Source organism: Heloderma suspectum, chromosome Z (assembly GCF_057233095.1).
Source record: "Heloderma suspectum isolate Gila_16-S chromosome Z, 16-S_ref, whole genome shotgun sequence".
Classification (NCBI taxonomy): Eukaryota; Metazoa; Chordata; class Lepidosauria; order Squamata; family Helodermatidae; genus Heloderma; species Heloderma suspectum.
This window is the reverse complement of record NC_139476.1, coordinates 8,914,333-8,937,427: the sequence shown is the minus strand read 5'-3', so window position 1 is coordinate 8,937,427 and position 23,095 is coordinate 8,914,333. Positions and strand designations below refer to the sequence as shown.

The 23,095-nt window shown below is 46.6% G+C and overlaps 1 protein-coding gene across 5 annotated transcripts in view; it reads right to left on the bottom strand.

The window, feature by feature from the left end:
- LOC146333618 (GRAM domain-containing protein 2A-like) overlaps positions 1–22,709 on the bottom strand; it is a 28,234-nt gene extending 5,525 nt beyond the window's left edge. The window contains exons 1-11 of one of the 5 annotated variants that reach the window (XM_084825983.1): positions 22,397–22,709; positions 15,382–15,507; positions 15,129–15,219; positions 14,042–14,111; positions 13,100–13,203; positions 10,980–11,078; positions 7,203–7,274; positions 6,654–6,722; positions 3,831–3,894; positions 2,385–2,453; positions 420–504 (exon numbers count right to left, since the gene is read on the bottom strand). In XM_084825983.1, the coding sequence (XP_084682109.1) occupies positions 420–504; positions 2,385–2,453; positions 3,831–3,894; positions 6,654–6,722; positions 7,203–7,274; positions 10,980–11,078; positions 13,100–13,203; positions 14,042–14,111; positions 15,129–15,219; positions 15,382–15,507; positions 22,397–22,452 (905 nt within the window). In that variant the 5' untranslated portion in view covers positions 22,453–22,709. Of the gene's footprint in view, positions 1–419; positions 505–2,384; positions 2,454–3,830; positions 3,895–6,653; positions 6,723–7,202; positions 7,275–10,979; positions 11,079–13,099; positions 13,204–14,041; positions 14,112–15,128; positions 15,220–15,381; positions 15,508–15,898; positions 16,031–17,889; positions 18,057–19,126; positions 19,217–22,396 lie in introns of those variants that run through there. The other 4 variants (XM_084825984.1, XM_084825986.1, XM_084825988.1 and 1 more) reach the window with 4 other exon arrangements.
- Between the last annotated feature and the right edge of the window lie 386 nt (positions 22,710–23,095).

Here is a 23,095-nt window from a genome sequence, read left to right as displayed (position 1 = left end):
GGTGGGTGGCTTCAGCAGCCTGTCAAGGCTAGGAGAATCAAAGTACATTTTGGAAACTTGTTTACAGTTTACAAACCTTTCCATATAGTCGCATATCTTAAGATACCCCAGAATTCAAATTTATTTAAAAAATTTAGAAAATTGAGTATACCAAGTCTGCCTATCATTTTTGTTGGGGTTGTTCATTGCTATATTATGTTTCAATCCTGCCTTTCATTGGCAGAGTTTAGGGTGTTTACAGATAGGCTTCTTTTTTCCCATTTGATCCCTACAACAACCCTGTGAGGTACCCACTGTTAGGCTGAGAGCTGGCCACTGGCTCCAGGGCTCCCCCAGTGAGTTTTGGGACTGACTAGATATGTATCCCAGTCCCTCGATGCATGTCTCCCCACCACCCAATAAAACACTGATCCACTCACAAGAAGAGATAGATAAGGATGACTGTGTTGAGAGGGCAGAGCTGAACCTCCCAGCTTCTCAATGACTTTGTAGCCTGCTCCCTGCCTGCAAAGAGAAGGGAAAGTCATTCAAGTGTTTTGACAATGACTGAAAGGAGGAGCTGAGAGATTTACATTTTGGAGAATTCACTGCGTCCTAGGTGTTTAACTGATTTTTGAACGCCAAACATGTCAATACTGTTGAAGAAGCATTCCAAAAGGCAGGAGAGAGATTCCCAGCAATCAGGAGACCTTCCTTTCATTGCTGGCAATCTTTTTTTGAGCTTTTGGAATACAACACCCAGCAGAACTTGGGAAGCTGATACCTGTTAGTCAGTGGGAATGGGGTAGAGAAAGAGTCCTGACATAGTTAAGGTGATGGTAAACCCAGGATGACTGGTTGATGTTTTGTCAAATGGCTGGCTTCAATGAAAGGAAGGTCTCCTGATTGCTGGGAATCTCTCTCCTGCCTTTTGGAATGCAACACCCAGCAGAGCTTGACAAGCTGACACCAGTTAGTCAGAAGGATGGGGTAGAGAAAGAGCACAAAATCAGTCCTGCTGTTTGAATCTAAGTGCGAGAGCTGGGAGTTTCGCTCTGATACGAACAAGAAATGGAGGAGTTGCCTTGGGAAGTGGTGGTGATGCACAAGTTGCTCTCTGTGGGCTTGAAGCTGTGCGTCCTTGTAAGCTGTGGTTCTTCCTCTACCTATGCTGTTTTTGTGTGCGTGTGTACACACCAACACACACACACACACACACACACACACACAGCAAATACCCAAAACACATTATAGGGCTCCAAGTGCTCTCTCATGCAAACAAAACAAATTTTAAAAAGCAATATCACAATGATATTCCGAACTAAAAACCTAAACCCCAAACACATCCTTTCCCATACCTTGATTTAGCTACCCTGTTGCAATTCCATGTCCATTTGAGACCTTCATGTGTAGCTAGATGTGGGGGGTCACCTTCCCAAACTCTGCTGGGTATTGCATTTGAAAAGCTAGAGGGAGACTTTTGGCTAGCAAGAGTCACTATTCACATGCACCATTATTCCAGAGCCTGACAGAGCACTGGCTGTGGGGAAAGATGGAACATTTCCTAGGGGATGTTGTTTATTCACTCAGTCGCTTCCGACTCTTCGTGACTTCATGGACCAGCCCGCACCAGAGCTTCCTGTTGGCCGTGGCAACCCCCGGCTCCCCCAAGGCCGAGTCCGTCACCTCCAGAATATCATCCGTCCACCTTGCCCTTGGTCGGCCCCTCTTCCTTTGGCCTTCCACTTTCCCTAGCATCAGCATCTTCCCCAGGGTGTCCTGTCTTCTCATTATGTGGCCAAAGTACTTCAGTTTTGCCTTTAATGTCATTCCCTCAAGCGAGCAGTCTGGCTTGATTTCCTGGAGCATGGACTGGTTTGATTTTCTTGCAGTCCGAGGCACTCTCAGAATTTTCCTCCAGCACCACAGTTCAAAAGCATCAAGTCATTTAGCCAGGCTTGGAAGGTTGGAGTTATTTCTGTCATGACTGATTGATGTTAAAAAAAAAAAAGTTATACCAACTTTCAACATGAGATTCCAGGGCAGCTGACAAGTGGCAGGGGCAAACTTTGGGCCTGGGGGATCTACTGTTATTTCACTGTTGTTGAGCGGGTCAGGCACGTCCTTTGCCAGATTCGTTCCTGCTCCCCTCCTGCTCGGGACGAGAAACAGAAGTGCACCTGGCTGGTGCTTGCAAGGGGTCCACATGGAAGGGCAGCAGCGTGCATAGAATCCTCTTGTTATCACAGACTGCAGATAACAAGGGCATCCCTCTCCCTCGTCTCCTCTTCCCCAAGCCCTTGGTAGCCCACTGAGTGGGGGCTGGGTTAGGAATCCCCATGGGCCCAGGTATCCAGCCTGCCTTTGAACCTACCCCTGGTCCAAGTCGCAAGATTCCGACTCACCTCTGCTTCTTGCCATTTGCGGCTGTTCACATGGCGCTCTGGGTAGCTTCTGTGCCCCGTCCATGTCACCTGTGAAATGAGACACACACACAGTCGTCGGCATGGTGTGAAAAAGCTGTACTCCAGAAGAGATTTGGTGATCTGCAGATCATCAACAGAAGCAGAGGTGGGGGGAATCCGTTCTTTTCCAGTCACAATTGCCAAGCTAAAAACCTTCACCTCTTGTGCTTCAGCGCAGCTGTTCTTGATGGGCAATACCATACTGAGGTTGTTTGTGGTTCTTCCCAGGGCAACATCTACCTATCAAGATGCTTCCATTTTGATCACAGATTAGGGGGTCCCCAAACTCTCAGTGCCTGCCTGCTCTTTGACAGAGGTGCAATTAAGGCTGTACCTTGGGGATGAGGTACAAGGTCCTCATGGCCCAACTGGCTCTCCAGGGAGTGGCAGGGGATGGGGTTGTGGCGAACAGGCCCCACAGCAGCATCTGGATCAGCGTGGGAAGGAAGGGGCCTGCCGGGCCTGACACTGCTTTTCTTATTTTTAAAAACATGTCAGAGTTTGTGGGCAGCCAACTGGGCACGTACATGGGTACACATACTCACTTTATTATTTTTACTTTTTAAAAAATGCATTATCCTTTTCTATGAGAAAATCATGCTTGTTCCTAAGCAAATGAGCAGCAGAAGCAAATACCACTGTATTCCTATAGTAATGATGGAGCCATGGCTTAAGGGAGTTTAAAATGCAAAACTGCACATGGTCAGAGTATTTCTTTTTTTTAATCAGGGTTGGCAAATAGCTTTGTTTTGTTTCTTTGCTCTAACATGTCAGGAATGTAGAAGCAGTTGTGAAGCATGGAATGGCGGGGAGGGGAGAAATGTTTCTCAACTGAAGTAATACATAGAGCTATCTCAAGCAGGGAGGCATAAGACCATTGCATCCAGGGTCTAAGATGACCCAGTTGCACCACTGCTCCCTGCTGCTAATACTTCTTCCCCTGCCTGGTGCAGCTGCATCAACATGCAGAAGGAAGAGAGTTTAAATTCAGCACACAGATGAGGGCTGGACTGGGGGGGACAGGACAAGGGTCTTGGGCTGGCACTGGGAGCAAATATATACAGACAGAGTTCTTAGAGACAAGATGCCATGTTGCAGGGGAGAGCCAGAGCCAGGCCAAGCCTGTGGTCTTTCTCGTCCCAGGCGAAATTCTTTCTATTAACCCAGGCCTGAAATAACTTAAGGAGTTTAGGTGTCTTTCTTATAAAATCTCTGCTTTTAATTCTGGGGTCGCTGTGAGTTTTGTTGCTTACATTTTATGTTGCCTTTGATTTTCAGTTTTATGTTCTATTTTTAATTTTTTTAAATCATTCTCATGTTTATGTTATCGTGCAGCATGCAAATGTTGCAAATAAAGCAAAAAGCAAAAACCCACTCAGTTCTCACCTGGCTCCTCTGGAAGGATTTCATGCTCTGGCGGAGTATGATTTGAACCCAACTCCTTTGAGAGCTACAAGGAAAGAGAAAGGGTGAAGATTTTTATTTTTTTTAGGTTTTATTATTTTCTTATGGTAATCTTACCATAAGTTGTTACAAAAAAGTAATACAATTTTAAGAAATAGTAAACGTGCTGTGTAATCTTCATTTAGTTGTTATAATGTCCAGCTGCTCAAAGCAGAAAAGGGCATATGTTGTTGTAAATCTGGTTGAGTTGTATGTTGAATAAAACTCCACCATATTGCATAAAGTGTTAACGGTTTTGTCTTTCCTTGAATCAAAAATAAATAATGCGTCATTTTTTCGATACCGCCACAGACTATATATGCCGATACCTTCTGAGCCAGGGTGAAGATGGGTACAATACTGGCTCCAGGATTTGGAGGGTCCTTGGGCAAGACACCCCTCCATGGGCCCCCTCCCTCAGTGAGTCCCCCTTCTCACTGCCATTATAGAATCATAGAATAGTAGGGTCGGAAGGGGCCTAGTAGGCTATCAAGTCCAACCCCCTGCTCAATGCAGGAATCCAAGTCAGAGCATCCCTGACAGATGGCTGTCCAGCTTCATCTTGAATGCCTCCAGCATGGGAGAGCCCACCAACTCCCCGGATAATGGGTTCCATTGTCATATTGCTCTAACAGTCAGGAAGTTTTTCCTGATGTTCAGCCAGAATCTGGCTTCCTGTCACTTGAGCCCATTATTCCGTGTCCTGCATTCTGGGATGATCGAGAAGAGATCCTGGCCTTCCTCTCTGAGACGGCCTTTCAAGTCCTTGAAGAGGGCTATCCTATCTCCCCTCAGTCTTCTCTCCTCAAGGCTAAACATGCCCAGTTCTTTCAGTCTCTCCTCACAGGGCTTTGTTTCCAGTCCCCTGATCATCTTTGTGGTGTACATAAAGCCAACATCAGCTTGATGGGGCTGTCAGGTACCCAGGCATGCAAAACCTGGGTACCATTTCTCCTGGTGCTGTGTTGCATCCTCCTTTTCACCACCACTGTTGTCTGGGCCAGATTTTGAGGCAGGTGAACAAGCAGGCTGCAATGGGGAAGAGGAGGAGCCTCAGGGCCCCTGCTGGGGTATGGACCCTCAGTGCCCGCGACAGATGGGTGTGTTGTTTTTAGAGCAATCAGCACCAATTGGAAGCATTTTGACCAAACACACAGCCCTTCTGGAAGCGCCCTCGCTGCCGTCAACCCCAAATGCAGGCACACTCTGGGGCGGTCATGGTGGTGTGTGAACCCGGCAACCATGGGTTATGCATGGGTTCACATGACACGACAACTCCCAAGTGGGAGTGGCATATTCACCCCACCCCACATTAAATAACCCACCGTGGGCTGCCGTGCTGTGTGAACAGCCCCATTTTATTATTGATTTGGTTCGCATGTTAGGATAACCCACCATGGGATAATTAACCCACGGTGCTCCGAAACGTATGCTGGCCACAATTTTGAATATGCATGCTGCAGCTTGCTGTGTCGTGCGAACCTGGGTGTTGTGGGTTATTTGAGGGTTGTCACATCTCTTCATAACATGTCACTTGGGAGATCCCAGCACTTGGGCAATACTTTACAGGCACAAATATCAAAGTCCCAAGATGCTGAGGGTTTTAAATATCATCAGTAACACCTTCAATATGGACTGGAAGTGTACTGGCAGCCAGTTCCTTTAAAATCAGCTTTAAACAACTTCTTTAAGCTATTCCTGACAGCAACCTCACATAGATTGCATTGCACTAATTATAGCTGCCTTTGTCTTCATTAAGACAATCGTGCTGAGGTTGAACATGTTGATCAGGGGTATTCTCTCTAGGTTTGTGCCCCTAAAGGTGTGAGTTTTTATCTCACAACCTGCTTGGCCAAGGGGGAGCTATGTGGGCTCCTTCACACGCAGCTTATATCCTGCGATTGAGACGGCTCCTTCACGGAAGTTTGTGGACTCTTTACGGGATGCCGTGACCCTCCAGGGCATCTCCTACACTAAATGCCCTTTGTTCCATCTTTAAATAGATCACAGATCATGAGCTATCTAATTACCCCGCTGTGTTCCGCTTGAGTTTCCTCCGTGAAAAGAGGAAAAGCAGCAAGAAGAGGAGCGAGATCCATGAAAGAGAGTGGAAGGCTCAGATACGGGGGGCGGGGGGGAGGAAGGAAGTGCATGTAAAGTGGAGTCAGTTGTGATCCTGCATTTAAAACGGAAGCAGAAAGCCCCGTTTCAAATGCAGGATTTTAGGCTGGTGTAGAAATGCCCTTTGGTACCTTAGCAAATTTCAGCTCAATGGTCACCATCAAGCCTTGAATACAATTCCAGTAACTACTTCCATAAATTAGCATTACCAAACCATTTTATTGGCTGTTCTGCAAGTTCTACTATTATGAAAAGGGGTAGATAACAACCCTTACCCATTTTCTCCACCCATGCATCATTTTGCAAACTTCTACCATGCTCCCTTCATAGCTTTTCTCCCTTAAATGATAATGTCTCATAGGGAAGGTGCTCCAAGCACCACCCCCAGTATAATTTTGGTTGCCCTTTTCTGCATCTTTTTGCAGATCTGCAATATTCTCTTTCGAGATGGAGACACCAGAACTGTACACTGTATTCCAAATGTGGATGCACCATAGAGTACATCAAAGATGTTAATTATGATTCTGGCTACTTTATTTTCATTCACTTTCTCAATAATCCCCGAGAATAAAAATGCACGGAAATGGAAGTTTGTTGACTTGCCACCCTCCCATCTCAGAGCGCGTGCACCTCCCCCCCCCTTACCAAGGATATCTTCAGGAGATGGTCCGAGCTGGCATAAGGTGTGATTGGGCTGCTGTTCCGACTGCTATCCTAGGACAAGGAGGAGGAGGAAAGGAAGTCTCAGCAGCAGAGTAGTAAACAGGAGAAAGTTGGAAGGAGGAGTCATAACAATGTTAGAAACTCAAACTGTTATCCTATCACCCAGACTCATAATACTAGCTTTGGCAATTGCAATTCTTTTAATTAATCTTCTATTTTTGTTGCATTCTCTTCCCCTGTAATTATAAAGCTTCTAATGCTCATATCACCACCATGCCACTTTTTAAATATTTTTTATTTTCCTGAAATAAAGCCTGAAATAGATATCAATTTGCAATTTTGTCTGTAGTGATGTTTGTCTGTTGGGATTAGCTTGGTTACCCACCAGGGTGCTTTGGACCCATTTGGTGCAGGTTCTGAGGTTAAAGAGGACCGAATGTACAAGTGAGAGCCACTGGGGTAGAAAAGCCAGGAGACTTGCATTGTAACAGGTAATCCAGGGCAAATCAGGACAGCTGATAGCATCATTACCTGTAGGTGTTTACAAATCGAACGCAGCAGCTGGTAAGCACTTTCCCGTGAACGTAGCGATCCAAAAAGGAACTGCGGTGGAGAGAAGAGGGCAGAAATCACACTGTGGCATCACCCTATGATATGAAATGGACCCCACTGGAGCAGAGATGCTGAACCTCTTTCAGCCCGACGGCCAAATTCTGTTCTGGAGAAGCTGCGTGGGAGCGGGGGGGTTTCCAATGGTGGGTGCGGGACGAAAGCAAAGAGGTGCGGCCAACATACCAGCATAATTTTGCTTAAAGCTGTTACTGCCAATAACTAAGCCGTAAGAAAAGCATTGCAACCTTTTGGAATGGGGAAGAAACGGCACAACAGCTGGGAGACCCCCAAATGATGTGTGTTTGGAGGAATGTGGGTGGAGCCAAAGGAAGGGGGTTTGGCTATCTGATGTCCTGCTCGTGGGCTTCCCACTGGGGCAGCTGGTTGGCCACTGTGTGAACAGAATGCTGGACTAGACGGACCCTTGGTCTGATCCAGCAGGGCTCTTCTGAGGTTCTTATCTGGGGAACTCCAGGTTTGGCCTCCAGGCCTGAGGCATGCCTGCTCTAGAGAGCCCTCAAGCTTTGCAGTTAAATTGATATCCAGGGTTGGAAAGGACCATTCTCTGCCTCAGAGGACAGAGAGCTGTGCCCGCTCAGAGCAGGTGATCCTGTGGACACCGAGTCTTGACCCGGTTTCAGACGGCTTCTCTGATGGCCCACCAGCCTTTGACACAAGAGCAGAGAACACTGGAGCCTTTTCTCTTCAAGGCAGTGCTGAGCCACAAAACAGCGCACTTCACCACTTTAAAGAGCAACCCTGTGCAGGTTGAGACAGAAAAACGTCCTACAACTCCCAGCATGCTCCAGCCAGGGCATTTTTCTGTCTAAACCTGCGCAGGATTGTGCCTTAAAGCTCTTAGTTCCAGCAACTAAGCCATAGGAGAGAAGCACTTCTGGGAGTCCACCTGTCTTTCAGAAGAGACAGTTCTTGAAAACTGTCTGGGGAGCTGAGGACGACGCTATAATAAATCAGTAAGGAGGGCATCCAAAGAACTTTGGGACTGCCCCTCCCCTCAGCAGGAGATAGATGAGAAATGAATGAGCTTTGTCATCTCTGAGATTTAAATACATCCTGGCAACCATTTCTAATTTTTATACATAGATTTAAATTTGCATATGTAAATTTTATGCAGATTTATTTCCTATGGCACTAGGCCCCAAATTATTTAAGTTCCTAGCAACGCCCCTGAATGGTGGGTAAAAGGATGGACTGATGCCCAGGTAGCAGCCTGACACGTTTCTTTTGGGGAGCACTTCCCCAAAATGCTGTAGATAGCGACGTTGCCCTAATCAAATGGGCCATGATCCCCTGAGGAAGCAACATGCCTTATTTGCCTCTGCAATGCATTGTTGTAGCCTCCTAGACCAACTTGGTGTACAAAGCTTCTTTTACCAAAGATCCTTCCTGAAAAGAAACAAAGAGATTCCACCTTTCTGGACAAGGCCGTCCAGATGAAAACAAAGCACCCTCCATACATCTCATCTGTACCACGCTTTCTCCTGAGCATGCAGTGAATCCAGGCAAAATGAAGGCAGGATAACCCACGCGCTATGAAAAATGGAATTCACCTTAGACAAAAAAGCCTGGTCAGGATTTTATTCTTATAAAAAAGCACACACACATGAAGTTCAGGGTTTGAGGACCATGCTCCCAGCACCGACACCTGTCTAGCTGAAGTTTTATTCTCCCAGTATTCTAGCATTTTAGCTTCCTCATCTTTTAGCTCTGCTGTTCTAAATCTGCATCTTAAATCTCTGCATTGCTGCTAGATTTTATTCTGGTTGTAGGGTTATATTGTTCATTTAAGAAGGCCTTCTTGTCTCTCCTTCCTGTTCTCTGGAACTCTGCATTCAGTTGGATATATCTTCCCCTTTCTCCCTTCCTTTTCGCTTCCCTTCTTTCCTCAGCTAGTGGAGAGTGCAAAAGCTGGTTTGAAACTCAACATTAAAAAACTAAGATCATGGCATCTGGCCCCATCACTTCCTGGCATATGGAAGGGGAAGAAATGGAAGCAGTGACAGATTTTACTTTCTTGGGCTCCAAGATCACCGCAGATGGTGACTGCAGCCATGAAATTAAAAGATGCTTGCTCCTTGGGAGGAAAGCTATGGCAAACCTAGACAGCATAGTAAGAAGCAGAGACATCACCTTGCCGGCAAAGGTTCATATAATCAAAGCTATGGTTTTCCCAGTAGCAACGCATGGCTGTGAGAGCTGGACTATAAGGAAGGCTGAGCGCCGAAGAATCGATGCTTTTGAACTGTGGTGCTGGAGAAAACTCTTACGAGTCCCCTGGACTGCAAGGAGGTCAAATCAGTCCATCCTAAAGGAAATCAACCCTGAGTGCTCATTGGAAGGACAGATACTGAAGCTGAAGCTCAAATATTTTGGCCACCTAATGCGAAGAGAAAACTCTCTGGAAAAGACCCTGATGCTGGGAAAGATCGAAGGCAAAAGGAGAAGGGGATGGCAGAGGATGAGATGGCTAGATAGCATCACCGATGCAATGAATATGAACTTGAGCACACTCCGGGAGAGAGTGGAGGACAGGAAGGCCTGGTGTGCTATGGTCCACGGGGTCACGAAGAGTCAGACACGACTTAACGACTGAACAACATAAAAGGGTTAAGCTTTGATATTTTACATTGTTTTATGCTGCGCTTTTGTGGTTTTAATTTCTGTGAACTGCCCAGAGAGCTTCAGCTATGGGGTGATATATAAATGAAATAAATAAATTACTGCCACCAAAAAAGACAGTCTTCCAAGTACATTCCCTAAGGGCTCAACCAGAATCTTTCAAGCTCTACAGGGCTCATAGGAATATCTGTGGGATTGGATGAATGTGGTTAAACAGATGACCCTTACAACAATATTTCCATAATACTACTGCTACTAAATCTGCTTGTTTTCCTTCCCCCTGCCAAGCCCATTTTCCTTTAATGCCATATCTATTTGTTTATAACACTGTAAACAAGGACTGTATTGCTGTTTTAATTTCTTGTGCTGTGCCTAGTATATCTGGTGACCCAAATCCTGTTGTTGTTCAATCGTTCAGTCGTGTCCGACTCTTCATGACCCCGTGGACCATAGCACGCCAGGCCTTCCTGTCCTGCGCTCTCTCCCGGAGCGTGCTCAAGTCCATATTCATTGCATCGGTGATGCTATCCAGCCATCTCATCCTCTGCCGTCCCCTTCTCCGTTTGCCTTCAGTCTTTCCCAGCATCAGGGTCTTTTCCAGTGACTTTTCTCTTCGCATTAGGTGGCCAAAATATTTGAGCTTCAGCTGTAGGATCAGCTTATTTTTTTTCCTTCAAAAGGAATTAGAACAGCTGAATTCCAGGATCTATAGAAATTATGCAAATGTGTACATATGTACTCCTCCCCAAGACTAAAAGAAGCAGATTCAATGTTACAAAAAGCCTACGACATGGAATCAGAGCCCCTAAGCCAGTGGAAATCTCGCCCAGCATCCAACCCCACCTTCTCCCCACCTTCAGAAACATCACCTGGCTTGAGTTGGCTCACACACTTTCAAAACGTAATCTTTGTATCCTTAAAGACAAGAAGCTTTTTTTTAAAATTTAAAAATGGGTTTCTCAGGATAGTAAATCATTCTGAGTTTCCATTGTGCAAACACACACACACACACACACACACACACTTTCCCCCTTCACATCACTCTGGACTTCCCACCTTTTCTCCTTCAGCTGTACGGATGCAGATGGCATTCGGTACCAACAAGGCTGTATTGGCCTTCTTCAGGACACTGATGGATGGTACTGGAATGACGACCTGATCCAAGAACACGGGAGGCAGGAGAAAGTTAGGGACTCATTGCTGCTTCTAGATCTTCGTCAGACAGGCCACGGGAAAATGTGTCTGTGGGTCTAAGCCTGTGTTCATACTGGCTTCTACTGTCTGTCAGTCACAGGGGTGATGTGGCACAACAGGATTACCTCCTCTGTCTGGGACCCGATTTAGGGGACCCAGTAGGCCATCTGGTCCCTGTGCCTGCTTGAAGTAGGAAAACTTGAGCTTGAGCATCTCAAACAACCCCAGCCTCTGCTTGAAGACCTCCACTGAGAAAGGGTCCCTCCTCCACTGTCCCCAGCTCAGATAATCGGTTCCAATGTTGAACTGCTCTTACATTTAAGAAGTTTCTCCCAGTGTCTAGCTGAAATCTACCCTCCTATAACTTAAGCCCAATAGACTGATTCCTTTGCCCTCTGGGGCAGCAGAGAACAAATGTTTGACGTCTCACGTGCATGTGGGGACAGTGCGAAGAGTGGAGGAAGTGTGTGTGTCTGTATGTCTGTGGGGAGAGTGCGTGTGTTTGGAATAGAAAAGGAATTGAGAATAAACCTGCCAATATCATACTGCCCGTATATAAATCTATGGTGCGACCACACTTCGAATACTGTGTACCGTTCTGGTCACTAGCACCTCAAAAAAGATATTGTACAGCTGGAAAAGGTGCAGAAAAGGGCAACTCAAATGATCAAGGGGCTGGAGCCTCTCCCCTAAGAGAGAAGGTTACAGCAGCTAGGATTGTTGAGCTTGGAAGCAAGGTGAGTAAGGGGAGACATGACAGAAGTCTACAAAAATGCCAGGTGTGGAGAATGTGGATAGGGAGACATTTTCTCCCTCTCTAAAAATACTAGAACCCAATGGGGTCTCCCCATGAAGCTGCTTGGTAGGAGATTCAGGACAGATCAAAGTAAGGACTTCTACACACAGCGCAGAGTTAAACTATGGAATTCGCTCCCTCAAGACATAGTGATGGCCACCAACTTGGATGGCTTTAGAAGGGGGTTAGATAAATTCCAGGAGGAGAAGGCTATCAATGGCTACTAGTCCTGATGGCTCTGTGCTACCTCCAGTACCAGAGGCAGTGAGCCTGTGTTCAGCAGTTGCTGGGGAATTTGGGCAGGAGGGTGCAGTTGCAGTTGTTTCCTGCTTGTGGGTTTCCCATGGGCAGCTGTGTGAACAGAATACTGGACTAGATGGACCCTTGATCTGATCCAGCAGGGCTCTTTTATGTTCTTATGTTGTGTGTGTGTCGGGGGGGGGGGGAAGAGTGTGTATGAGTATAGAGGGAAGAGAGTGCATATGTGTTTTTGTGCATTTGTGTACATATGTGGGTGCTGTGTGCCCATGTCTGTATGTGAAGCCCTCGCACTGGACGTGCCCTTGGGGGCAAACCAATTGTGCACTCCTGCCCAAGAGGAGACAATGCATCCCAAATATTCCATTGTTCCATGCTTTTTTTATTTTTTGGTTCCAAAGTTTTCACAGAGCCGTGCTCATGTGTGGCTTGCCATATCTATCAGTTTCTTCATGTCTTTTCCTGTCCTCTACATTACCAACGTCCACATGAGAATGAATAAAAACACCGCCCGCCCAAAATAATTCTTGAGGTGATGGTACGTACGGTTGCATCGAGATCCTTTTCGTGCAGTGCTTTACAGACACGCAGGAGCACATGCGTGTAGCATCAATACAATTCTGCACAAAATAGAATTGCAATGCAATCATGCTTACAAGCACATTCAGCCTGATTTGGATCAGTAACGTGCATGCAGGAGGAAGAGAGGCAAATAAACTGCAAGCTGTGGCAAGTTGCATATGCTGCAATCCTGAAATTAATCTCAGTTCTCCTAGTCAAACTGGAATTAGGAGAATGCAGGGCAGGGCAAAATTCTGAAACAAAAAAGGGACGGAAAGCTCAACATGTGCTCATCCCTTCTCCCAGGAAGCCCAGTCCGAATTTGCAGCAGACCCATGTTCAGCTGCCACAGCCCAGAGCCCCCTACCTTAACCTCCCGCCGTAGCATACTGCAGTAGAAGCAGACGTGACTGTGTGAGATGTACAGGCGGCCATGATAAGGCACCTCTCGTTGCCAGGCACATGAGAATGCTGTGGAACAAAATAGGGAAATGGGGGTGAGTGGGGGAGATGGAGAAGCCTAGGAACATAGGAAGGTGCCTTCTGCCAGGTCCATGGTCTGCCCTCACTTGCAGTGGCTCTCCAGGGTCTTGGGCAGAGAAGGGTCTTTCCCATGCTGTGCTACCTGGTCCTTTAACTGGAGAGGGAGAGGCTAGATGGGGGCTGAACCTGGGGCCTTCTCCATGCAAGCCATGTGCTCAGCCACTGAGTCCTTCTCCTAAGTAGGGCTCTCCTTTGGGTAATCAAACCCAGTTCTCTAGCTGGACAGATGTCCACTATGTCAGGGTTACAGAATCTCAGGTCCGGGGGTGAAACTTGACCCTCTGAGCTTCTCCAGATGGCCCCCCCTCTTCTGCTGGCCCATGCCCCTTTCCCCATGCATCAACCATTTTGAGTTTTCCCAGCTTTTGTGTGGGTTTTCCTCATTCTAAAAGGTTGAAATGCCTTTCCTAAGGCTTGGCAGAAAGCGCTTTAAGAGACAATGGGCCAGTCTTTTCAGTATTTTGGCCTCGGCCATTTGCCCCTGCCCACCCCTGGAACGTGGTGCCCAAGAGCTTCTCAGAAATGGAATTCAGGCCTCATGCGGAAAGAGGTTCTGCACCCCTGCAGTATGGGATGGTCTCAAGTGACTCCAGGAGAGGGTATCTGTTTCACTGCCTGCTCCCTAATACTATCTTTAACTGGAGTTGGCAGGGATTGAATCCTGCATGCAGAGAGATGCTCTGCAACTGAATTACAGCTCCTCCCGCTGGAAGGGGCATAACAAAGCATGAAGATGGAGCGTGGGGGTGGGCAGCCAACTACTTACTCTCCAAGAGTTCCTCCTCTTCAGGAAGATCTTTAAACACTCGGTGGAAGTTGACAGCATGTTTCATCAGCTTGTCAAGGGGGAAAGGAAGAGACTGATTAGCCAGTGGCCTGGGGGCGGGGGGAGAAACTCGGGGTGCTTAATTTATTTTTTAATGTATTTTTTTAATCAAAAGTTTCATAAATATTGCAGAATTCAAAAATAACAATCAAATAAGACGAAGCACTGAGTTGCAAAGGTGAGCTCGTTTTGTTAAGTGTCAAATACTGCAGAATTCAAAAATAACAAATAAGATGAAGCACTGAGATGCAAAGGTGAGCTCGCTTGATCAAAAGTGTCATAAATACTGCAGAATTCAAAAATAACAGTCAAATAATACGAAGCACTGAGATGCAAAGGTGAACTTGTTTTATCAAAAGTTTCATAAATATTGCAGAATTCAAAAATCACAACCAAATAAGCTGAAGCACTGAGTTGCAAAGGTAAACACCCTGATGGTGTAAATGTCACATTTTATACGTTTTCTACTTTTAACTTGGACCTGAAACAAAATTTTGCCTTATGGTGTGCTCTTGTTCAAGGTTCCAGCTGGCCAGCCATGCCCTCTTCTGGGCAGTTCCACCCCATTCCCCTCTCCCCGCCAGTGACAAACAGAGTTCTGTGGGCACCAAGTATGCTCAGCTCTCAAGCTTTGGGGGAGGAGGGGATGCTCCCATAGGGGTTTTGTCCTCTAAAGGTTTTTGGATTTCTGCAAACGTTTTTCGTACTTCTGCAACCTTTGCCTGCAACGCCCTAGGTTCTTGTGCTTGGATGGTGCCTTTTCAACTACGGAAGGACTGGCAATCAGAGAATGCAGTATTAGTATACATGCCAACAGACAGTTTAGACAAGATGCATCCACCTTCAACTGAAAAGATTTAGCTTCGGGGATGGGACTTGAACCCTGAAGAATGATAACGTTAGCAAAATGTTAACAAGGCTTCCCAAATCGAGCAAAGATCAGATAGGGACAAAAACATCAGGACTAGCTTTGGTCAATTGGGACAGTGGGAGTATACGTTACCCCCCACCCCACCCTCAAACTTACATTGGATACATTGGGGACAGAGTTCCTATGCTGGGCAGAGACAGCTTCTTTCTCTGTCTCTCTGGCGAAAGACGGATCATAGGTTTTGGATCTAAAAAGAGATGAGGAACACAACGGAAATCTGAATCCTACAGGCAAATGTAAATGCCGGTGTGTTGGACTACAATTCCCATCACCCACAGCCAGCATGGCCAGCGCTGGAATACATAGTAGGGCACCGGGTTGGGGAAAGCCCACCTTTGCAGAAACTTACCGGCACAAGGCTGGGTTGTGTGAATTGCGGGATCCCACAGCAGGTTCCTCCAAGCTCTGGGATTTTTTCTGCTCTGCCATCTTCTTCTTGCTCTTCCCGTGTTTTCCTGATACATCAGACACACAGCTGGGGAGAAGAGAGACTTGGTCAATTATGCCATGTTGCCCTCCCTCATCCCAAGCCTCAGGGTGGATACCAGCACTCCCTCAAACACAGTCCTTCTGGCAAGTAGCAGTCCATCATTACCATAATGAGGAAAGCCATTATCATCACACCCCTTTTACTGAAGGAAGAGAATGGGGTGTGTCAGGGTTCCCTTTATGACCTGGATCCTCTGAGGAACTCCTTCAGGATCTCTTGCCTCCTTAAGAGTCCCACCTTCCTTCTTTTACCTCCCCTTCCCAGTAATGTGGGGTTTAGGCAGTAGGTGTAGAGTGATTAACACTCTAGACACAGGGCTTAACCACAACAGTTTACTGGTAAATTAAAGCAAGCAATCACAACTGAAGATATTTACACAATAGACCTGGGTCTTTTAAAAGGCCTTAAAAAGAAAGGTTGCAAAACGCAAGTTCCTTTATCCTAGCTGCACTTAGACTTCTCCAGGCTGCTTCTTCCTGCACTCTCAGGATCTGGTCTCCCTGACTCTGCTCTTGCTGGCTATCTTGCTCTTTTTATATACCCTCTTCCCTCAAAACTGAAAGTACTGTTTCAAACCTTAAGAAATGAAACTTAACTGGGAAACTGAAACTGAAACTTAACCAGGGAAATGAAACAGGGATACCACCACCACCCCCAACAAAAAAACCCAGGCCTTTAGGCCTGACCTTTCTCCTTGCCTCTGTGGGTGTCAAACCTTCACAGGGTACAATAACAATTTCAGTGTGAAGCGGTTCAGGGAAGCGGGGGGAGGGGGAGAAGGGTAAGAGTCTCACTTATGTTTTCGAAGACCCCCTCTCTTGGATATGTTCAAAATTAAATGACCTTGTCACGTGTCTGAAATACAGATGTGGAAAGAAACCCTGGAGAGTGAAGAAATAGCTTTTCTTTCCACTTGGTTTCAGTTCTTTCTAATCCGCTGCACCAAGCAACCTCCTGTCAGCCTGTCATTAGCAAAATATAATGAGCTTCTGCTGTTAATAAGCAGTCCTGCCCAGATACAAACCCAGAGATCGCTATCACTTTATGTAACAGCTCAGGTGACATGGGAGGGAAAACAGTCCTAGGGACAGTTGGTGTGACCTCTACCCTCAATAAGAGAACCTCCATTTTCTGAAGCAGCCTATCTAAGTTCTGCACCTAGGAAAAAGAAACCAAATGCACAGTTACAAGATGAGGGATACGTGGCTCAACAACACTACAAGCGAGAAAGATCTTGGAATTGTTATAGGTTACAAGCTGAATATGAGCCAGCCATGTGATATGGCTGCAAAAAAGGCAAATGCTCTTTTGGGCTGCATTAATAGAAGCATAGCTTCCAAATCCCGGGAAGTACAAGTTCCCCTCTACTCAGCACTGGTTAGGCCTCATCTGGAGTACTGTGTCCAGTTCTGGGCACCACACTTTAGGAAGGACGCAGACAAACTGGAGAGGGTTCAGAGGAGGGCAACAAAGATGATCAGGGGACTGGAAACAAAGCCCTGTGAGGAGAGACTGAAGGAACTGGGCATGTTTAGCCTTGAGAAGAGAAGACTGAGGGGAGATGGGATAGCACTCTTCAAGGACTTGAAATGTGGTCTCAGAGAGGAAGGCCAGGATCTTGGCCAGGATCCTGACAGCCATCTGTCAGGGATGCTCTGACTTGGATTCCTGCATTGAGCAGGGGGTTGGACTCGATGGCCTTGTGGTCCCCTTCCAAACCTACTATTCTATGATTCTATGATCTCCGAATTCCAACTTTTGGGGAGGAAAGAACTGGGGGGGGGGCGCTGTGGGCCTTCAAGCCCTGCTTGTGGGGATATCTGGCCTCGAAAACAAGATTAGGGACTTGACTTTTGGTGTGATCCAGCAATACTGTTGTTATGTTTTTCTATGGAGGGTGGCTACTAACCAAGCTAGCTAAATAGAACTTCCATGCACAGGGGCAGTCTACAGGGAGATCAACTGTGCTCATGGAAGTGGATTCCCACACGCACATGTTCCCAAGGCAGCCCCCTGAAAATGCTACCTGCTGAATGGGGTGAGCTGTGATGAGGGGTGGGGGGATGACCTGAAATTGGGTGGAGGGATCTCTGGGAAGGCCGATCTCTCGGATCCAACCTGGCATCTAAATACCAGCTGCTGGGGTAGCAAGCAACAAAGGAGAGGTGGGGAATCCAATGGGAAACAGATGTTAGCATAGCTCCTACCTCCCGGGCACAAATGTGCAACTTCACCCGCAAAAGAAAAAAGATGGCTTGAGAGTCTTCCCCGCCCAATAAATAAGGTAAGTGCCCAATTAATTGATAAATGCATAAACGTGCAAGTGGTGCTAAAGGAACGGAGCAGGAGAAATCCAAAGGAAAAGACCTGGCTTCTCTCCGGGAAGGTTCCCTGGTGGAAGCGGCAGGACCTGGGGTGAGCTTTTCACGAGGCTCTTCGCCTGACAGGATGCCAGGTGTAGGCTGATTCAGTCAGGCCGCTTCCACGGTCCTGGCAGAAACCTCCATGTTCAGACCAGTCTAGTTTTTTCTGCCAATTGATCCTGGGCCAGGGCCGGCGGGAAAGGTCACTGTTGTCAGTTTGTCAAGGCTGCCTCCCTCTCAAATCTTGCATCGTATCGTTACAATCCCATCCCGGTAACGCTATATCCCTTTTGTGCATTTATACCTCGTAGGACACACAGCGACATTTGGTATTTTGGATAATGTGGAATAAAAAGCAGGAGAGAACACGGCAATAGCAGTATACTGAATGTGGAATGTGCCCCACCGGTTATCGTTGCACTTCAATACTGCTATAAAGCAATAGTGTAGATCTGGCCTTTCTCTCCCAGACTGAGCTCAGCCTGCAATAAAAGCAAGAGACGATTGCTCTCTCTCACCTCTCAGCAATGTGACTACTAGTCCTGATGGCTATGCTACCTCCAACATCATCCAGCTGTGTGTGCCCAAATGAGGAACCAAGGAGGACGAGGAAGTGGCAGTGGGGTGGTGGCGGCGCTGACAGCAGGACACAAAACACAGCTAACTAGTCTGCAAGTACAGTAAGTGTTGCATTAAAAAAAAAATATCCAACCCTTTTTGCCCCTGGTCTCTGTTTGGCATCTATTGGTTTTTAAAACTCTTACAGTACAATCCTACATAAGTCTACTCAGAAGCAAGCCTGCTGAATTCAATGGGACATACTCTCAAGTAAGCATGTATAGGATTGCTGTTTTACTGTGTGGTAATATTTATGAAGTCAGTCATCAAATAATTGCAAAAATATGAAGCATGATTTCTGGATCCTTCCTCCTGCTATTGCAATACTAACAGTGCAATCGTACTGTCAGGGTTCCCCTTATGACTTGGATGCCCTGAGCAGCTCCTTAAGGTTCTCTTGCCTCCTTAAGAGTCCCACCTTCCTTCTTTTAACTTCCCCTTTCTAGTAAGGTGGGGTTGAGGCTGTAGGTGTGGGGTGATTGACACTCATGGGGTTTAACCACAACAGTTTACTGGTAAATTACAGCAAGCCAGTCACAACTTAAAAGTATTTACACAGTAGAGCTGAGTGATATAAAGGGCATTGAGAGAATATAAAAGTTGCAAAATGCAAATTTCTTTACCCTAGCTGCACTTAGACCCCTCTAGGCTGCTTCTTCCTGATCTGGTCTTTCCGACTCTGTTTTCCCTCCTCCTGCAAAACTGAAAGTACTACTGCAAACCTGAAGAAATGGAACCTTAACTGGGGAAATGAAACGGAACCTTAACTGGGGAAATGAAACTGAAATTTAAACAAGGAAATGAAACTGCTCCTCTCAGGATAGCCCCTCCCAACAAAACAAACCCAGGCTTCTAAGCCTGACCCTTTTTCCCCTTTGCCTCTGTAGGCCTCAAACCTTCACGCTACACTTAGAAGTAAGCCCCATTGAGCTCAATGGTACTTACTTCTGGATAAGCGTGCACAGGATTGCAGCCTAAAACTACCAACAAGAAATAAGAGTGAAACTAGACAAAACTGATGCCATACTTCTTTAAGCCTCCCCCCCACCCCCCAGCCAGGTGCTCCATTTTCTCTCAGTTGATTGCAGTTGTGGCTTTTTGGATGGACCTCTTAGGAAGGTGATTTTTAGCTTGTTTTTGGTCCACCGCTTCTTATGATCTCAAATGAGTGCCTCTGTAAGAACTATATTGGTTTTGCCCACTGCTGCTTCTTGGACGGATTGCTTTGTGACGACCAGTCTGCAAAATCTTATGGGTAATAGGATTCCAATATGTTTCATTGAATGCTTGCTTGCAGTTTGTTCCTTTTCAGTGGTGTCCCGAAAGGATTTTGTACATTCTATAGACACAAGTGCTAGGTCTGAACTGTACTTCCACTCCACCCAGGGTGGCCACTTAAACATTGCTAAAAAAAGAGGAAATGCATCATCAAAATTGATGACAAAAGAGCACACAGATCCGCATGAAATTTGCTTATGCTATTTAAGATGTAGAGCTGGAAATGAAGAAATAATAACTATAATTTAAATAGAAACATCTTACCATAGTGGGGAAAACTGTGGTGAGGAGACCTCTGTGTTGATGGGCAGCTTCAAGGCCTGGCCTCTCCACTCATATATTCTTTGCAGCAAATAGAGGACTGCCCTCTGCAAAGTAGGACACATGGCCACCCTAATTGCACACAGCAAGCATCAGCCCAGGCTCCGAGGAGAACATAAGAAGAGCCCTGCTGGGCCAGGTCAGAGGTCCAAATAACCCAGCACCCTATTTCCAACAGATGACAGCCAAATGTGTCAAGAAGCCCATGAACAGGGCATGAAGGCAACATGCTCCCCTTCTGTTCATCCCTAGAACCTGGTATTCTGAGGTAGACTGCACTGGCAGATGGAAGTTTTATTTAGCTGTCCAGCTGTAGATAATGCTGTGATCTGCAACAGCAGCTCTGCTAGATAGGACTAAGGGCTGATCCCTTGGACATGGAGACCTCATATCACCATGGCTAACAGCCTTTGATAGACGACCTCCCCTCTGCCATGAATTTGTCTTTGAAGCAATCAACACATCTTGTGATGGAGACTTCTATAAGTTAATTACACATTACGTTTTTATCTGTCCTAATCAACTGCCGATCAATTACACTGGGTCATCCCAACTTCTACTATGGGATGACTTCTATTAGAGAGGGAGAAAAACAGTTCCTGATCCATTTTCTCCACACCATGCATACTTTCGTGTGTCTGTCATATCCCCCAGTACTCACCTTTTTTCTAGGCTAAAGAGCTGCAGCTGTTACAACCTTTCCTCATGGGAGATTTGCTCCAGCCCCTTGATCATTTTGGTTGCTTTTATTACACTTTTTATTTTATTTATTCATTTATTTGATTTCTGTGTCGCCCTGTAGCAGAAGGCTTCAAGGCGACATACATAATAAAAACAAATACAATACCTTTTCCAGCTCAATAATATCCTTTTTAGCTAGAAATCTCAGAGCCATACACTGTTTTTCCAAATGTGGCCACAACTGTAGATTTGTATCAAGGCATTCCGCTATTTACAATTGAATTGTACGATCTACATGTACAGAAATAGCTAAGAACAGTTAAGACCATAAGAAGATAAGAAGAGCCCTGCTGGATCAGGCCCAGGGTCCCTCTAGTCCAAAATTCTGTTCACACTGTGGCCAACCAGCTGCCCACGGGAGACCCACAAACAGGACATGAGCTAACAGCACCCTCCTGCCCATGTTCCCCAGCAACTGGTGTACAGAGGCCATGTTCCCCAGCAACTGGTGTACAGAGGCCATGTTCCCCAGCAACTGGTGTACATAGCCTCTGGTACTGGAGGTAGCACAGAGCCATCAGGACTACTAGGCATTGATAACTTCATCCTCCATGAATTTGTCCATCCCCTTTTATAAAGCCATCCAAGTTGGTGGCCATCATGGCGTCCTGTGGAAGTGAGTTCCGTAGTTCAACTCTGTGCTGTGTGAAGTCCTTCCTTTTATCCGTCCTGAATCTCCCACCTATCAGCTTCATGGGAGGACCCCACTGGGTTCTAGTATTTTGAGAGAGGGAGAAAAATGTCTCCCTATGAGCTTTCTCCACACCAGGCATAATGTAACACATCACAAATGTAACATGTTGCTGTTGTTGTTGTTGTTGTGATTATTATTATTACTACCACTGATTCCAGCAGGCACCACCACATTTAGATTGACAATCAATTTAATTTTACATATATTTCAGGTTTCTCTCTAAACCTGAATTGTTAGCTGCCTTAGAGGCACTGTAGCTGGGCAGAAATGTGGGATATACATATTTACTGAAATAAATATGCAGTAGTATTAGCAATATTACTACTACTACTAGCTTCTCTGGTCACATGCAGAGTGCATTTTCTTCAGTAGCAACTGACCGTATGCCTGAGAGCCAAGAATGGGACTAGGACAAAATTGCTGGAATAACTGGGTGGCTTGGGAAGAGGGGGAAAGTTTTGGCTGAGAGCTCGGACGTCTGGGTTTCTTCTGGAAGCAGAAATAAAAGGGATAACAACAGGGATATTATTAAAGAGCAACCAGGATGCGTGGGCTCTTTGTGGGGGTGAGATAAAAAGAGGAGGGGGAGGTGCAGCTAGGTCACCAGGGCTCTTCCTTGAAGGGGAGCTGAATAGATATGTTTGGATTCTTGGTGGAAGGGGAGAGGGGAATCGGTCTGAAGACCAGGACACCTGGATTCATTTATTCCCTGGTTTATTTTGGGTGTGTTGAAAATGAGAAAGTGGGGGTGTCGGAAAATCTGTCTAGGAGCCCATAGGCGTGAGTCCTCTCTGAGGTCTGGAACCAAGACACCTGGGTTCTCTTGACCCCTCCAGCTTTGGGGGAGGGGGGGCACTACCTGATTTTGGCCAAGGTGAGGCTGTCGGGTCCCGTGGCGACTCCCACCTTCGCCATCCCGGAGGCAGTGGCCAGATCCGATGCCCGGGTGATGGGCGGGGAAGGAGAGAAGCCTTCTGCAACATCTGGCCCGCCCTCCACCGCATCCCATCTCCTCCCCTTTACCCTCCTTTGCAAATCGATTCAGCTCCAACGTGGGGAAAGACCAAAAGGATGTGTGCGGCGGGGAGGACTTTTGGGCCGCTGCTGGGTCTCGAAAGCGGAGGAGACCTGCCTTCTGTCCTCTCCGACAAGCCGAATCGGCTTTACCGGGCAACACCTGGAGGTGTTAGAGTCACTACATCCAACGCGAGTGACTCCGGATTAGCAGAAGGCAGTAACGCAGCGCCCCCTTGTGGCTCGCTGGCCAGAAAGCACTCAAAGCAGTCGGCATCTCCAACGCGTTGGACAACAATGCCCATTATCCCAGCCCAGCATCTGTAATTCACTGCTTATATTTTCAAAAGACACAAGTTATTTTGCCTGTGCGGTGGGGGTGGGGGTGGGGGTGGGCATCTAACTATCCTTAAATTCTCTGTTTCTGAGGCTTCTTACCTGTTCTGATCTGTGGACTTCCAGGGCCCCGCTCCGCAAAATCAGCAGGGGAACCCACAAACGCACCAGCCCGTCTGGCTTGCCACACTTAGAACTGAACTTGCCC